General features: G+C 37.6%; 2 protein-coding genes across 3 annotated transcripts; one reads left to right on the top strand and one right to left on the bottom strand.

Annotated features, from left to right (window-relative positions):
- Window positions 1-3,656: 3,656 nt before the first annotated feature.
- Window positions 3,657-4,688, bottom strand: CBG02492 (the record flags this gene model as incomplete). The annotated part of the gene is made up of 4 exons (XM_002630748.2): window positions 3,657-3,815; window positions 3,861-3,971; window positions 4,019-4,412; window positions 4,546-4,688. 4 exons carry the CDS (start codon window positions 4,686-4,688, stop codon window positions 3,657-3,659), a joined length of 807 nt encoding a protein of 268 aa, XP_002630794.2.
- Window positions 4,689-10,304: 5,616 nt separating this feature from the next.
- Window positions 10,305-13,943, top strand: Cbr-ifb-2 (the record flags this gene model as incomplete). Of its 2 annotated transcripts, XM_045242543.1 has the most annotated exons (8): window positions 10,305-10,359; window positions 11,295-11,491; window positions 11,809-11,930; window positions 11,981-12,760; window positions 12,856-12,906; window positions 13,411-13,558; window positions 13,624-13,734; window positions 13,779-13,943. In XM_045242543.1, the coding sequence occupies 8 exons, from the start codon at window positions 10,305-10,307 to the stop codon at window positions 13,941-13,943; spliced, it is 1,629 nt and encodes a 542-aa protein (XP_045100917.1). The 2 variants fall into 2 exon arrangements, with proteins under 2 accessions (XP_045100917.1, XP_045100918.1); XM_045242541.1 differs by lacking the exon at window positions 12,856-12,906.
- Window positions 13,944-17,727: the final 3,784 nt, after the last annotated feature.

Genomic DNA, 17,727 nt, shown 5'->3' with positions numbered 1-17,727 from the left:
ATTCAAAGCCACTAAAATTTTCAAAAAGATTCCTCAAGTCTAGGTTTTGTTGTGATTGCCCAAAGATGAAATGTTTCTTGTACATCATTGTGATTTTCCTGAGATGAAGTAACTTTCACAAGCGATAACTCTGCTTGAACTTTATCAAATAGTTTGAAACTTGGCCAGTTTACTGATAAATTATTTAAATTTTCGCACTTCAAATTTTAGCACAGTACAACGCTTCACTCAAATTTTAAGCTGGTACAAACTTTAGCAAGTATAAGCAAACTTTAGCAAACTTCAGCAACCGTGTAAACTATTTGATGATTACTCAAAAGTCATCAAAATTTGGGAATGAAAGAAAATTTAAAAACTTCTATTTTTGTATTCGGAAACTTCCATCAATCTATTCTCATTTTACTACCACCCATAGAAATCTTCCACAAAAAAAGTTCTGTGGCGGGAGAATTAGAAATCGAATTCATTTATGTTTCCGCCCCGATATGCCGACAAGAGTGAAAGTGATTGGAAGGCACACTTTTTTGCGGTCAGTTTACCTGGAGGCCAAATATTTTAGGTTAGTCAAGATGGGGGAGAATAAGGCGTTCGGAAGAATATACCTCCGGTTGTGTTGGGTACGGTAGCAAAAAGGCCAAAATCATTCAAATTAGAATCATTGACATACAAATTACCTAGCACTGGTATAAGGGTTACGGTAAGTTTTCCTTGAGGAACCATGTTGAATGAAAATGATGTTGCAGAGAACTTTAGGGCTCGAAACCAGATGTTCCAAAAATTTTTTTTTTGTTGTTCTGTTATCCGAACGTTATCCCCTTTTTCTGTGTTTTTTGTAAGTTACCGTATTCACACAAATAGAAGGCTAACTAATGCTAAAAAATGTTGCAGATATTATGACAAACATTTTACCAGTTGACAAATTTTAGATATCTTTTGTAGGAATCGAGATAATGGAGCTCAAAGTTGACGGTTGGGCTGGATTGGAGGTATCAGAGGAAATACTGTAACTGGCCATTCTAGAGCTAAATTATATTTTATTGCTGAAAAACTCTATAGATCCCAGTTCACTCAAAAAAAAACATATACATCCAAATCCTTGAAGAAATTCTATAATTACTGCTTCACTTTTCAGAGAGCTCTACTCTTCAATTCTCCCAAAAGGGAACCGCGATACTCGAAGAGCGTGTCCTTGGTAGCATCGGTACCATCCATGATTTATGTTTGGCACCTCTTCTCTGTTTTCTGTATAATTTCTGAATCACAATGAAATGCGCGAAAGAAAACACTTGAGATCCTTACCCGGCTCCTTACGTTTAACCCTCTAATTAACTCGGTTTTACCGCTTTTTCCTCCTGACAGATGACTAGAAAGAAAAAAAAGGAAAAAGAAGAAAACGATGGACAAATAAGCACTGTTTGCTTTTAAATTCAACTCTCCAAAATCATCAAAAAGAAGCCGTCAATCATATTTCTCAATTTCCCCCTTCTTCATCTTTAGCTATCCATGCTTCTCGCATCATTTCACGCCTTCCAAAAACGGCATCACCTTTCCGCTTCTGATCAAAAAGATGGGTGAAAACAGATGTTGATGGAAGAAATGGAGTGTAGAGAGACAGAGAAGACGATCGAAATAAACCTATTATCATCTGTCTGTCTGTTCCTCTTAATTTCCGAATTACACTCCTTGATCCTATATTTTGGACTATCGAGGAAGGAATGGGTGATAGTGTCTCTTCAGATTTAAATCGAGAATCGAAGAAATTGGTGTAATCCAAAATATGGTATTACGAAATATTGTAAATGAAATGGCGCTGGGCTTGTGTCAAAATGGTCTGGAAGTCGTTCATCTAAACGAGATACCGTATTTCCTCTTATAGAAGACCACCCAAATCATCTCCAACTTTGAGCTCAATTATCTCGATTCCTGTGAAAGATGTCGAAAAATTGCTAACAGATAAAATATTGGTGAAACTATGAGAAATAATTTGTCGGTTAATACATTTTTGATATCTTTAACAGAAATCGAGATAATTGAGCTCAAAGTTGACGGTTTTGGTGGGCTTCTATTAGAATTATGTCGCTTGAAAGTTGCACTTTGTGTCAATTATCTTGGTTTCCATAAGAGATAACAAGAATTTGTTACCTGATAAAATGTTTATCATAATATCACCAACATTTAATCAGTTGACACATTTTTGATATCTTTCACAGAAATTGAGATAATCGAGATCGAAGCGCAAGCATAAAGTGGTCTTCTATTTACGGTATTTGAACAGTAATACGGATAAAGTCTCTTATTTACAAACTTTTGCAAATCATTTGTCTTGACTTCTCAACATACATAAATTTATTTGAAACTTTTAATAATCTAATCTTTACTTTATCCCAATTACCTGTTGGATCCAAAACTACCAATACGACGAAAAGCAACACCAAAGAGTAAATCCGACACCCTTCATGGCCCCAATTAGCCTGCCAATGACTTATCAATTCATTCCTCAATCAAAGCATGCCGCGAGTAATTATTCTCGAGAATCCGCTTATTTTGCCTCCTTTTTTTCTTTGGCTGTCGCTTTTTTGGCGGAACACAAAAGTCAATTAGACCCTCCCTTACAGAAGAAGGTATTCACTTCCCTGTTTAATTTGTTTGACCAATATATACAGGAGTGAGGACAAATATTGTCATGAAAAAGGACAAGATAATCCCGGTCTTCTATACACTGGCTGTGAACAAGTTGCACCGCCAAAAGAGATACCGCTTTTTGTAGAAGAAGGGGCGAATGGTTAGTAAACATTAAGAAAGGAAGAGAAGAGATGGATTACTGTTTGGAATGGATATACGGTGGCTTTGTGTTGCGTAATTCAGCAGGGAGAGTCCATTACAAAAAGGTCACCTCAGTGATTATTAGATTAGCACGTGTATGAGTAATAACAATCACACACATGCCGCCTTCTTTTATTTTCAGGATTTGTTCTCTTGTTTTTCACTGATTTTTGTCTGTTTTTCTGTTCGTTTAAACAGAAAGTCGGAAAATAAGTTTTTTTTAGTTGAAAAAATTGACTATAAATATGCCAGGAAAATAAAAACGTTTTTATCATACTTGTAATCCGGGCCTTTGCCGGGCCTTCGCGGGCCCTGCCATAACTTCTTTCAGAGGTAATGTTTTCGAACCAACTCAATCAGGTATGATAGAGCTCTACGAGTACTACAAAGCGGTATTATTTGGAATACTGTATCTTGTCTATGAACAGAGTTACAGAGCAAAAGGAGCAAAAGAAGCAGGCCCGCCCCGGGCCTGCCGGGCCCTGCGAGAAAAGCCACTTTATGATCTGTAACTTTGTTCATAGATAAGATACAGTATTCCAAATAATACCATTTTGTAGTACTCGTGGAGCTCTATCACATCTGATTTAGTTGGTTCGAAAATATAGATTCTGAAAGAAATTATGGCAGGGCCCGCGAAGGCCCGGCAAAGGCCCGGATTACAAGTATGCTTTTTATAGGTTACGATAGTTGTCGTTGTATGACCTTCGGCAAATTCCACCGCCGTTTCTCTTCCACAACCAAAATTTTTTTGTACCGGAGTCATACTCAGTCACTGAAATTCCTTGCTCACTCTTAATATATGTATGAGAAATCAAAAATCAATCGATCAATTATTCTTGAAACACACAAAGTATATAATTGGCAGTTTCTTTTCCAGTCTCATCCAAAATTATATTTTCAGTGACTTTTCCCGATCCGAAAGTGTTGTATCTGTGAAGAATGCAACTTTTTCCATAGACATTTCTTGCTCCGGGATGATCGGAATAGATCTGAAATGTGAAAATATAAAAAAAGAAACACAGAAACATGAATACCGTAAATTCAGATTGCGGAGGAATAATGACGCCTTCTGGGAATGGACAGCCAGATACCGTTTCCTTACCATCGACAGTTCGGAAGAAAATAAAGTCATCCAGGGATTGATGCTGTGAAAAGTTACGATAATCGAAAAAATGAAAAAATACAAATTTACCTCAACTTGACTGCAGTTTCTCAAAACAATATAATTAGGATGGGATTTGGCAATGCAGATGTTTTTGTACCATTTCGAATCAAAATCTGGTCCAGTTTCAGAGAAGAATTCTGGTTCTTGCTCCTTCTTTCCATAAGATTTGTTTGACCCATTTTCAAATGAATTTTCGGAAACAGGAGTATCGATTTGTGGAGAGAGAATTGGAGTTTCTTGAGTTAACCGTTTCTCCAAGGTGTAAACAATTGTCTTCAATTCGTCGTTCTCCGCTCTGATAATCGATAATTCAGTTTCTAATTGATCTCGATTATTTTGGACTCTTGATAATTTCAGTTTCAAAACTTTGATTTCCTGGTGGAGAAGGACATTTTCGTTTTCTAGTTTCAGCATATTTTCGCTGAAAGAAGAAGAACAAATTATTCGGAAAAAATTGAAGGTAAAAGAAAAATGAAACAGTGTGAAAGGAATTGGACTGATAAGAAGTTTCTGCAGTTCTCAAGATGGCTCTTTTCTGGAATCACGAGGTTAACTGGAAAGTTTTTATGAGACTTGAAGGAACTCTCTTCCTCTCGTTTTTCTTCTTCTTGTGTTTGTTGGGATATCGTGCAGTATCGTGAATAAAATCGATGCCCAGGAGAAAAGTTTCGAAGACAACCGGTAGTTGACAGGTCATCGGAATCTGAGCGATAACAACAATTAAGGCTGACAGAGGAATAAGTATGAAGAGTCATGACCTGTATAAATTTGATTAAACAGTTAATTACACGAAAGAGATTAAGGATACCTAATTATGATTTTTAAACAACTTTTCAGACAACATCAACACCATTATCACAATCTATTACATTACAATATGTATCTCATTGTTTCGATATTTTAACTTTTAGACCATACTTTTAATAATTAGGCTCCAATGACCTCCTTTGTCTTCCTTTACCCTTGGACACATAAATCGTAACACATCTCCTCATGGATTACCCATATTCCTCGTTTGCTACTTTTTTATTTCAAGATAAGCAACATAAAAATGTGGCGTCAGAATCATAAAAGGGTTGTAACTGGAGTTGCGCAAACTCTTCTTGTAATTACAATACGGAACCAGTAGCGTAAATCAACAGATAAAATCTGAAAAATCAAGGTGCGGAGAGGAAAGCGTGCAATATAATGGGAGGGTGGAACAGCTGCGGAAACAGCTAATTATAAAGAGGTAAGGAAGGTCCTGCAAAAGAAAACACCTGCGTAGAAAGATCAAGATCTGACACTGTTCAGTTATTATAAGATCCGGTGCGATAATAATACTTTTAAACGACACGAACGGATAAGGATGTGTTAATAAGTTCATGAGGGATTTTCACACAGGATACCGTAGAACCTGTATTTGATGGGCCGACTCTTCTATTTTTCTAAGGTACCGCCGGATGGCCCTTCTATTTCAGGGGGCCCTTCAATTAGAGGGACCCTTGAATTTTTCCGGCAATTTTCACGAAATTTTTCATCGAAAAGTGAGTCGAAGTTTCGTCGAAAATTCATGAAAATCCATCGATTTCACCAAAATTTAGCAACTTTTTCATTAAAAAATAGTTTAAACAAAATTTCTATTAAGTTGTGGAATTTCTGGAATATTTTGTCATTGAAAACGTACGAAATATTCTAATTTCAAAACACATTTTGAAGGGAGTCCTTCTTCACAGAGGGCTCTTCTATTACGGAGGGCTCTTCAATTTTTCCAAGCCCCTCTTAAATGGTCCTTTTGTTAAAGAGACTCTTCTAATACATGTTTTACGGTTTACAACATTTTTCTAGGGTCATGTCTTGAAGGAGACTTTTTTAGATTCTCTTTTCAACAGTAACCACCGATTACAAGTAACACATATTCCCAAACTAAAGATCTGAAGGCCATTAAACTTTTTGTAGAACATTTGGCTCCTTCAATAAAAAACGTTCCTAGCAATGTACCGCCGCTCCCAACGGCTTCCAACGAATTCCCACGGTCCCATGGTCTCAACTTCACATCTCTTTCTGAATTGTTCTCATTATTAGTGCCTGAAGGATCGTTGTCGGAACATTTAGACCGTTTTGGTCCCATTGTTGGACCGTTTTTCCCAGACCGTGGGAATTCGTTGGGACCGTTATTTTCGAAAAGAGCCGGAAATTTCTGAAAGATGTCTGTAATTAACTAAACCTTAAAGTTAAATCTGCACTCGAAAATGTACATGTTTGGAAAAGATAGAACTATTAACCTCTTAGACTTGAACCAAGAAAAACTTTAAAGCTTTTTCGATCACCCATTTTTGTTCAGCATTTCCCAATGTTCCAAAAATAGTTCACCACCCGACACTAACCTTTTCCTAACTCCTTTTGTTCTTCTTCACACACCTAAAGTTTACGCACCGACAACGCACCTTATCAGCCTGAAAAACTGCTGGAAAGTTGATGTCATTTTGATGAGAAATTGTTGATTATGTAGCTGAAACAGGCGTTAAGTTTGTTTCTTGATTCTTTGCACTTCTGAAACAGACTACAGATCTGGCCTTGAAACATTTTCAGTGTGGTCCCCCGAACAGTTTAGTAAAGTAGTGGAGTAAAGAATAATGGAAATATTTTTTTAAAAAGGCACGAATAAGAAGGATTAGTCTTTTTTTTGTTTGGAAACAGTTGATCTTGAGAACTGAACTCACCGGAAAGACTTATTTTGAAAAGCTTTTCACAAATCATGGTTTTTTGAATTCTTACTATCGAAAGTACACTTTAGTTGTAAAACTCGGTCAGATAAAATTTCTATGAGTACGTGACAAAGAATTCCTGCCACTGTCGGCCTTACAATTAGATAGGTAGAATACGGTTGCCTAGCAGTCCTAATGTTTTCTGAGTCGCTAATTGTATTATTGAAAGAACGAACGGATTGTTCCATGACAACTAACCCCCGGCTTAGTGTACAGCCTTGGATACCAATGAAAGGAGACAAAATTCATCTATCATAACTTCCAACAACTGCATAAACTATAAAAACCACAATTATAATTCCTAATTAAAAAAATTTTTGTCATCGCCCTTATCTAAAATTCCTTCATAGTTTTATTACCATCTCTGTGTGTATTCACAATTCCAAGTTCAGTTTCAGTGTTGTTTACTATATAAAAAATTTTTCCGTGCCAATTCGCAAATTTCATTTTCCTACAAATTTCACTATCTTCGCCACATAATGAAACAAGATAGTAAAAACTTGAGTGAAAGCGGAAGAATTGTGACAACCACTAAAATATTCCTCATTCGCCGCTTTTTTTGCTTCAAAAATCTTATCATCGAAACCCCCGATCGTTGCGTACTACAACTGAGTCGTTGGTATTTACCACCACCGCAAAAATGAATGACACAAAAAAGGAGAAAAGAATCAAAAGCAGATGATAGGTTTTAGGTGTAAGTAGGATTAAAATAAAGCTTGGAGAAGTGCCAAAAAAATAAAAAAAAATGGGTGAGAAATCAAAAAGTTTAGCGGAAATGTCACAGAGGTAATCTGCGAATGCCAGAAGAATAATGGAACTTTCTGATTTGTTTTCAGATGTTGTGATCCTTAAAACTATAGATGCTCAGTTCAGTAGCAGTTCAATGTTTAATTTCAGAGATTTCAGGTTCCATCTGCAGTGCTGGCTAAAAATATATGAAAAACGCGTTTTCAGTTAATTTTTGCAATTTTCAGGAGTCTGGATCTCGGCTGCCAAGTGTCCGATTACTTTGAAAAATTTGGAGGCCGTAAAACGGACCCAGGTTAAAAATTCATTCACAGAATGAATTTAAAATGTCTAGTTTTTCAGATAACCACCGATTTCCGAAAGACACATTTTTTCACATTTCCAGTACAAAAACAGTAAAAAAGGAGGTTCATTCAGAAATCGGCAAATATCTGAAAAACTAGGAAATTTCGGAAAATTCTGTGAATGCAAAGTTTTCAATCTAGGTTTGTTTTACATTCTCCATTATTTTCAAAATAATCGGAAACTTGACAGCTGAGACTCCTGAAAATGGTCAAATTCAACTGAAAAACTTTTTCGTATATCTTATTGACTGGTACTGTAGATTGTAAATGAATCTTGTAGAGTCAGGTTTCAAGCACATGTGACATCACTTTGAAGTTTGTTTTAGAAACAACAATTCGTAAAAAAGAGACACAATGACTTTTGCTTCAAGAAAGTTCTGCAGAAACCCCCAACGAAACTTATAATCCTTGACACTCAACTTCCCCCCCTTCCCCCAAAAAAAAAGTGTCTTTTCTGCGTCGGTTCACCGATAAGACAAAAAACTTGAGCTCTACTAGGAATTGGAGTACTCGGGTGTTATCAGTTCCAAACGGAAAAGCCGCACACTTCTGTAAACAAAAAGTTAGAGAATATGGGAAATTTTAGAGAGGGGAGAGGGTAATTGGAAAGATTCCATGGAGTTGCCATTCAAACGAAATGGAGGGAAGAACAATAGTTAAAAGTTAGGGCTTTGCAAGAAGTGTTTGCAACAAAATATAGGGAGATGGTATAGAGGAAGAAGAATAAGAATGAGGAAAGGATGTGACCAGACTACAAACGGAAGTCCTGAAACGCGGAATCTATGGGGATATCAGCCGAATTCACATGGAGGATCTGACACTATTACATCGAAAATAGGGTTCAACAGTAGCCAAGTGATAAATTCATCACATGTTTATGTTCACATCATTCCAATAATTTTTGAAATTCCTTTTCAGTGAACCTGGTTGACAGTTGCTCCCTCATTGTGGTGGGTGTGGTTGCCTTTTGGTTTTCTAATCAATTAATTAAAGGAGGCGAGACAGCAAAAATTTCAGAAGACAGTTCGGGGGACGAAATTGCGCCGCGCTTATGTAGGCCATCGGTCGTCAGGCGACTTCGCGCACCCGTAGCTCAGCCGGTAGCGGCGCTGTACCCCTGAGCTGCCTGTCATGAGTTCAACCCCTCATGGGGGTTCTCTATGCAAAATATCAGGAAAACTTTTTTTTTGGTGTCTGGCCTCCTTTAACGTTTGTGAATTCTTCTCAATTTCTTTCTACTGACAGCAAAAAGGAGGAAATCACTGGAAATTCGTACCATTTTTCATTTTTTTCCTAATTTTTCCATTTCAGAAAGGTTTTGGGTGATCTACTCAACAACTACAACACCGATTAATGAGATATACAAATACGTATTTTTCAATTAATTTATACCGATTTCAGGCGTCTGGAGCTTGGCTGTCAAGTTTCCGCTCATTTTGAAATTTTTTGAGGGTGTAAAACAGATTTAGATTGAATATTTTGCATACACATAGTTTCTTGTAAATTCCTAGATTTTCAGTTATTTACCGATTTCTGAAAGCCACACCTTCTTAGCCGGTTTTGTACTAAAAACGTGAAAAACGGATGTCTTTCTAAAATCGGCAAATAGCTGAAAAACCAGGAATTTTCCGAAAATTCGGGGAATGCAAAATTTTCAATCTAGGTCTGTTCAAAGTTTCCAAAGTAATCGGAACTTGACAGCTGAGCACCAAATTTTTGGCCGGGGCTGTATGTGCAGTTCAGTTATCGCAAAAAAGACATGAAAAAAACTCAGAAAAGGCAAGCTTGCATTAGTTTCCAGTTTTTCAACAAAATGAAATGAAAAAATATTCTTGTGGATAGCCAAAGTGACCGAAGTTTGCTAAAGTTTGAGATGACTGTGTACATAAGTTCTTTTTCTTTATATGGAATCATCTCTTCAAAAAGTTCCTCATTCTTACTTGTTAGAGCTAAGCGTTTGAAAAGGTATCTCGGAAAATTTGTGAAAATCACACATTCGGGATCCAAATGACCATCCTATCCTGTCCGACATTTTCAAAAGGGTCTTATCCTCTTTCCTGGAACTGTTCTCACATCAAAATGCCAAATTCCTCATGAAATGTCAAAAGACATTCCCAATGTCTCAAATACAAAGAATGTCAGAAAGTAGTTTTTCTTTTTCCTCTCGCTTTCCCTCTCTCCCTTTTTGCCTGATAAGTCCCCATAAAAGAGAGTGGAATCGAGCATTTTGCCAACTGATAACACATTTTTCTTTCTTTGCTCTCCCAAAATGCCATTGTAAAATCAAATCTACTTCGCATTTTGTACGACGACGGCCATCATCTTTGTGCCATGTTTAGACTGAACGTCGATGTTTATTTTTATATAGGATTTTAAAGTTTTTTTTGAACATTCACAAGGTGTGAAACCCTCTTTTACTATCATCTTGTTCCATTGTTATCGATAACATATTTTCCAATTTCAAGGGAATTCATCATGTCGACTTCGTACTCGATGCACAGAACCGTCACCACCACATCCACCTCCCATGGTAAGTGTTCCCACGTCTTCTGAGATTCTCACAATTGTTCCTTGATGTTTCCCCCGGGAAAAATATTGCGAAAAAACTAGGTGAAACCCGATGTGACAGATGATTTGAAATTGATCTTTTTCTATTGCTCTTGTCTTATATACTTCTTTTTGTCGGCATTCTTAGCAGTTTTTTGTTCTCTATTGATACAGTACCGCCTAATCCTGAATCTAATTCTAGTGGGGTTAACAAGGATTGGATGTAGACAACTGAATGATGAGATGGGGGAGCGAGAAAAAAGTAAGAATTTTATCGGAAGTAGTATTCTGGATAATATTGCTGATAACTGTTTTATCAAAAAAAAAATCATTGAGTGTTAAGTTGACTCACAAAAATGTGGGGGCATTCTCGCTAACTTTGAATAATTTGAAGTTTTTTTTGTTTCAAATACTTCCGGTATTAAAAACGACAGGATCTTTTGATCAAAACTTCAAGTTTTTATCGACTACTTATGATTATATTGACATACCGTAAAAATGTAATAGAATGGCCCACCGCACTTCCAACTTTGACCTGATTTATCTCGGTTCCTGTAAGAGGTATAAAAAAGTAGTCATTAACAAAATGTTTGGAATATTATAATTAACATTTTATTAGTTAACGACTTTTTGATATCTGTTACAGGAAACTTAAATGTTATAAGGCCCTTCTTTGACAGGTTTTATTTCCGGTAAGCTTATATCAAAACCCAAAATGTAGTTCTTTTCTCTCTTCGTTGTACCCCTAAATCGCTTTGTACCCCCTTGTACCTACGAATCGTAGTACTCTCCGAATTGTCCGTCGTTTTTCTGATGTTGATTCTAGTCATACTGTAGCTGTATAGCCTTCACAATGTTTGGTACAATAATTGGACTTCAATCAAAGATGTTGAAGTTTGCAAGCTTAATTGATTACAGGATATGGATCAGCCAGCCATGCTGCTGAAGAGTTCGTGGCCGCCGCCGAGCGTGAGAAGCAGGAGATGCAACAATTGAACTCCCGCTTGGAAGCTTACATCAGCCGTGTCCGTCAATTGGAGGATCGTAACAAGGAGCTCGTCATCGAATTGGACACCCTGCGCGGATCTCTTGGAAATGATATCGGTCAGATCAAGGTCAGCTTTTTTTTCTGTCACTTCCAGGAATGGAAACTGAAACACACACTTATAAATACGCACATGCACAGTTGTTGACACTCTTTTTCAGTCATCTTATCAGTGATATCAATGGTTCTCAAACAAAGCGCGGCCAGTGTGCTGGCATAAGGAATTTCAAAAAGAAAGAAAGAGAATGGCATTGATAAGATGACAAGTAGTGTGGCTTGAAACTGAAATGGGTGTGGGTGCGAGTAGTGACATGAATTAAATAATTGTAAGACTAAAACTTTGAGGGAATGGTTGTAAAATAATTGGAAAGAGTTTTGATATTTCAGATCAAATTCAACGACTCTCTCGTCAAAGTTCGCCGTGAGATCACTGAAGCTCATGCTGGAACCATCGGAGTTGAAGTCAAGGTCAACCGCTTGAGAGATGATTTGAATGATTACAGACACAGGTTGAATATCAAACTACAAACCTATTAAACAATCTCTTAAATGTATTCAGATACGAGGAGGCGCGTCGTGAAGTCGAAAGAGAAAAGACCACTTGGGGAGGAGCTATTGCTCAAGCACAAGCTGAACTTGACACCAACAAGTCCCGTTATGTCGCTATCCTTGACGAGGAAAAGAGATTGTACGCTGAGCAAGATCAACTTTACCATCAACTCGCCGCTGCCAAGGATGAGCTTGATGCCGCTATTGCTGACCGTCTTCGCCTTCAAGCCGAGGAAGATGACCTCAAGATTGAGTTGGAGTTCTTGGGAAGAATCCACGCTCAAGAGATCACTGAACTTCGTGCTCTTCTTGCTCAAGCCCCAGCTGATACCAGAGAGTTCTTCAAGAACGAGTTGGCTCTTGCTATCAGAGAAATCAAGGCTGAATATGACAAGATCATCCACACCACCAAGGTCGACCTCGAGACCATCTTCCAGACTAAGATCGCCGCCGTCGAAGCCTCCGTTGCTTCCAAGAACGAGGCTGCCACTTTCCGCCAAGAGGAGATCCGTAAGATGAACGAGAGCATCACCACATTGAGAGCCAAGCTTTCTGAGCTCGAGGCCCGTAACGCCGCTTTGGAAAGAGAAGCCAACACCCTCCAAATCCAACTCGGAGAAGATCAAAGAGCCTACGAATCAGAGCTTGTCAAGAGAGACAACGCTCTCCGATTCATGCGTGAGGACTGCCAGACTCTCATTGCCGAACTCCAGGCTCTTCTCAACACCAAGCAGACTTTGGATACCGAAATCGCCATCTACAGAAAGCTTGTTGAGTCTGAGGAAGGAAGGTGAGAATATATAAACATCGGCAGCTCTAATATTCTTACCTTCGATTTTGATTTATACATTTATCCTTCTCTTTTAAACCTCAATTATTTCCCAGATTCAATCACATCGGACAGGGGGTTACTGTTCAACACCAGGAGGTTCAAAGGTTCGGTAGTCGTTGCAATGCTTCATAGCTATATCAAATTTGATAGTAGTGCACGTAGTATTAGAATAATAGTAGTAGATTCAATTTCGGATTCAGAAGACAAGGGGGATCATCTATAGCTGTGACGTCTTCTGATCTCCATCAACAACACCAGGAGTATGAATTTAGAATAGAGTAGATCCATGAATCATTTTTTTAATGTATTTCAGTGTTTATCCACAAGGAACTTTGAGGTATTTAGTTCATATAACTGTAGTTCTAGATTCCTAGTTTTCATAGATACTCACAGCAACAACACGAAGCTGGTCGTGGCACTACTGTATTCATACCTGATCCGAGGTTTTCAGGAATAACATTACACTCTCACATGCATTCAACACTTGCACCATATTTTACACACCTTTGCATTTCCTGTATTCTCACTTTGCTTTCTTTTTTAAATGCAAACTCAGCTTTCATTCCTCAAGTTTTTGTTTCTAAGTAAAAACAAAATAACTTTTGCAGAGTTGGAACCTTGGAGACAGACCATTGGGACCAAGGTGAGGTCCAAACTCGCTCCACATTCAAGAGACATGCCAAGGGAAATGTGAGCATCATTGAGTGCGATCCAACCGGAAAGTACATTATTTTGGAGAACACCAGTGGATCAATCGTGAGTTTTCAAACCTCCTCACAGTCATCTTATCAATTATCTTATATATCTCTTTTTTTTTGCAGGCCGAGGATGTGAGTCACTTCGAAATCCGCCGTGTTATTGATGGAACACAAGCATTCACCTTCCACCTTCCATCCCACTCTGTTATTCACCCACACGGACACCTCAAGGTAGTTTTGAACTGAAACTTGGTTGATTTCTTATTTTTGATTTTCAGATCTATGGACGCAACGCCGGAGGAATCCACTCTCCACCAGACTCAATCGTGATGGAATCTCATCCATCATGGGGACAAGGACAAGTTGTTGAGACATTCCTGTACAACTCTCACGGAATTGAGAAGGCATCGCATATTCAGACGACGGTCGCTTCTTCTCGTTAAGAAACTCCCATCTTCTAGACGATTTCTTTTCGATAAATTTGCTTTTTTGAAAAATGCCCACCGAATCCTTTCCCAAATCCGCCACACTTCCAAACTCCACCCCCAAATCGTACATACATTCCAATCCTATTTTTTTCATTGTGTCGTGAGATAAATAAATCTTTTTGAAAATTTTTCCCCTATTTCGAAAGTAATTTTAGTACTTTTCTCTCTCTCCCTCATTTTCACTTGTTGCAAAAAATCGTTGATTATTGGGTCCTCCGAAACGCGCGTAGGTAGGTAGCCAAATGTTTGTAAAATGGCTAAAGAAGCTTACGGAGGACTACGTTTCTACAATTAATTCTTCTTCTTTTTTTGCTCCTAGCCCGCCCGCGCACTTTTCCGAGAAGAAATGAGCAAAAAAGATTTGAGAAAATTTCGAAATTTTTTGTGTTGCGAAACATTGGACTGGATATCGAAAAAACCGTTGGTTTGAAGGAGTGATCAATGATTAATGAGCAAAAGTTCAACAGCTAACTTTGGATTTTGTCTTGAACAATTGATTGTACATGAGGAATTCGAATTTCATCCTTATAAGTCTATCTTCAAAAAGTTATCATTTGAAACTTCCATTGGGAGGTATTCAATTAGTTGTCTACAGGGTAGCGCATAATTACACAGACTCAAGTTAGTACTAGCATAAAACTTGAATGAAACGTTGTGCTGGACTAAAATTCAGAGAGCAGAAATTCTAATCATTCATCAATACACTGGTCAAGTTCCAGATCATTTGGTGAACTTTGAGATGAGTTATCGCTTGTCAAAGTTACTTAATCTCATGAAAATCACAACGGCATGCAAGGAACGTTACACCGTTCATCTTTGGACTTTTAAAAATTTCAGTTGCTTTGAATCAAACGAAATATTATTATGTTTCTACCAATTTTCTTGCTTCCAAGATGCTTGTGTCTAAAGATATACTCGCTTTATCAGGTCCGGGTAATTGTGCGCCATCCTGTACATTTCCAATCTTCCGGTAAAGTATCTTTAAAAAGTTATCAATCATTTTAAACTTTCCAGTGAGAAACATTTTTTATCAAAAATCATGCAATTGGCTCGTTATCTATGAGTTCTAGAATTCTTCAATTCCGAACATAAACTCCGGATCCCATCTCTTGAATTCTCACGTACAACTTTTCCCCAGAATCTTCTTCTGATCTTCTTTCTACTCCAAAACGCATATTTTACCCCCACTGTTTGCCTTTCAATCTTTTCGTCCCTCAGTCCAATTCCGATTAGCCGAAACGAGGAACGTATCGGAGTAAGCGGTGGAAAAAACGAACCAATGTTCCACTAATCCGGCGATGAAACATTGTATTTGTGTCAACGATCGAAAGAAGAGAGATTCTATAAAAGAGATGAACTGGCTTGAAATTATGAATGAGATACAATTCGAACAATAGGTTGTCATGAAATGTTAGTTGTCAAATTGGCAAAAAATCTATGTATGAATGTTGACATTGAATCCACTATTTCAGATTACCTTTGGGGCTTCCAATTAGCCGGACTGATAAAAACGGGTATATCTTTGGACATTAGTGTTATCAAAGCACGAAAATTGGCAGAAATAAATACGCTTGACTCAAAGCTACTGAAATTTTCAAAGCAATTTCTCCAGTCTAGGTATTGTTATGACTGTCCAAAGATGAAATGTTTCTTGCACGCCGTTGTGATTTTCATCAGGTGAAACAACATTGACAATCGATAACTCATCTCAAAGTTGATCAAATAATTTGAAGCTTGTCCAGTTTACTGATGAACGATTTAAACTTCTGCACTCCAAACTTGATCGCAACACATCTAAATTTTATTCTAGTACGAACTTTAGTCCGGGTAATCATGTGCCATCCTTTAAACGGCTTCAGATCTACAGGATTTAAAACTGGACTGACCCTGTCTACCGTATCTAAACCTATATAGTCTTTCCTCTTCCTCACTGTGTTGAAAACTTTCAAGAACTCTTCTTTTTTTGCAGTCGAATTTTTATGGAAAAGTGAGGGGTATTTGTCATGAATCAACATCTGTTTGTAAATGCGCCTAACTCGGGTAGTTGACGAAACGTGAGAGAGAAGAAGAGAGCTGCTGCCATCGGACACACAGACGTGCGTCGTCGCGCAAGCAAAGAACCGGCTTATACGGTTGTGTAGTGCGCGAATTCGGTATACTGAGAGTACCGAAAAGTATTGGGTTGGAAGAGGAAAAGAAGAGGAGACGACACGGAAACAAGCAAATGTTGAATTTCAATCATCTATTTTGTAGTTGTTGGTGTGATGACGAATTTTCCGGCGGTTTTGTATACCGGTTGCTTTTTCTATAAAGTAGTTTTGATATTTATGGTCAACTGTAAATTTATCAGCATTATTATCAAAAGAACTATTCCTGGAGCAGGCCTTAAAGTAGATCATATCTTTTTTCATGCCAAGATTATTGATCGGATGTCGTAACTATGACATCGATATGCTTCGGAATAGTATGAAAATTTTCAGCAGATTATTTGATAATTTTAAGGAAACTCTCAGAAATTTTATACCGACAAACTTCCGCTATATTCGGTTAGTCGGGTCTGAGTAGAGCTAGTTTTGGGGAATTACCGTAAACACACTAATATATGGCCACTCAAGCCGCCAACTTTGTGCCAATGTATCTTGTTTTATGTAGAAGATATCAAAAAGTGATCTAGTAACAAAACTTTCATCATATTTTCAACAATATTTTATTAGTTAATCACTTTTTTACAGGAAACAGAGATATATGGGCTCGAAATTTATGGTTTCGGGGGATTCTATTAGAGTGTATACTGAAAGTTTGGTTAATTGCCATTTTGGGTTCTCGATACGTATGGGGAATTATTTTAAGAAAAATATCCCAATCCCCATGAAAAAGGGCTCAGGTAAGACAACCAATAACGCTGAAATTTTGCTGAAAAACTACCTTTAGTGGTATAATATAAGCCCCCCATACGTGCACTTTATGCTCAGTTATCTCGATTCCTTTAAAAGATATCAAAAATCTGTAAACGGATAAAATTTTTTTTTTAATTACCAACATTTTATCAGTCGACAAATTTTTGATATTTCTCGAAGGAACCGAGATAATTGAGCTCGAAGGACCCGTAGAGGATGGGCTTCTATGTGAGCGAATACGGTATGAATGTATTTCGGACAATCCCAGGTTTCACCATAAAATACTTTATACTACTATACTTTACTTTCGTCATACTCAATACTTTACTTTCGTCATACTTTCCCCCCGGGGTTTCTTTGCCAAATTAAAATTCAAGAATAAAACGTTCGCTGTTTGGTTTTTTCTATGAGAGCTTCCAATAATGACTTTTGGTTTGATGCTCCACTTTCCAAACCGGAATCAACAAGTTACCAAGAGCCTAATCGGTTTTTCAATACCATTCACAAATATTCAATTATGAGCAATCTTCTTCTTTTCTTCAAAACAATTCATCATATTCATCTGAAATCTAATAAACCAAAACAACAAAACCTCTCATCACTCTCTTTTCAAAACAGTTTGTTTCTTTTATTTTGTATATGTACCGCCTGTGTAAAACTGTTTACACAAAAAGGAAAGGAAGGCGTGATGACAAGTGTCCAGACGACACCAATTAGAAGGCGTTCCCCTCTTTTCATTTTTTGTCACTTTTTTCTGTGCCGTGTCCTCCTCCTCCGACATGAAAAGGGACAGAGAGACACACCCATTTGAGTCATCACAAAAAAAAACGAAAATGAAGATG

This window comes from Caenorhabditis briggsae (assembly GCF_000004555.2).
Source record: "Caenorhabditis briggsae complete genome, chrII, whole genome shotgun sequence".
Taxonomy (NCBI): Eukaryota; Metazoa; Nematoda; class Chromadorea; order Rhabditida; family Rhabditidae; genus Caenorhabditis; species Caenorhabditis briggsae.
Note: the sequence above shows the minus strand (reverse complement) of the source record. Positions and strands in the feature narration are given on the sequence as shown.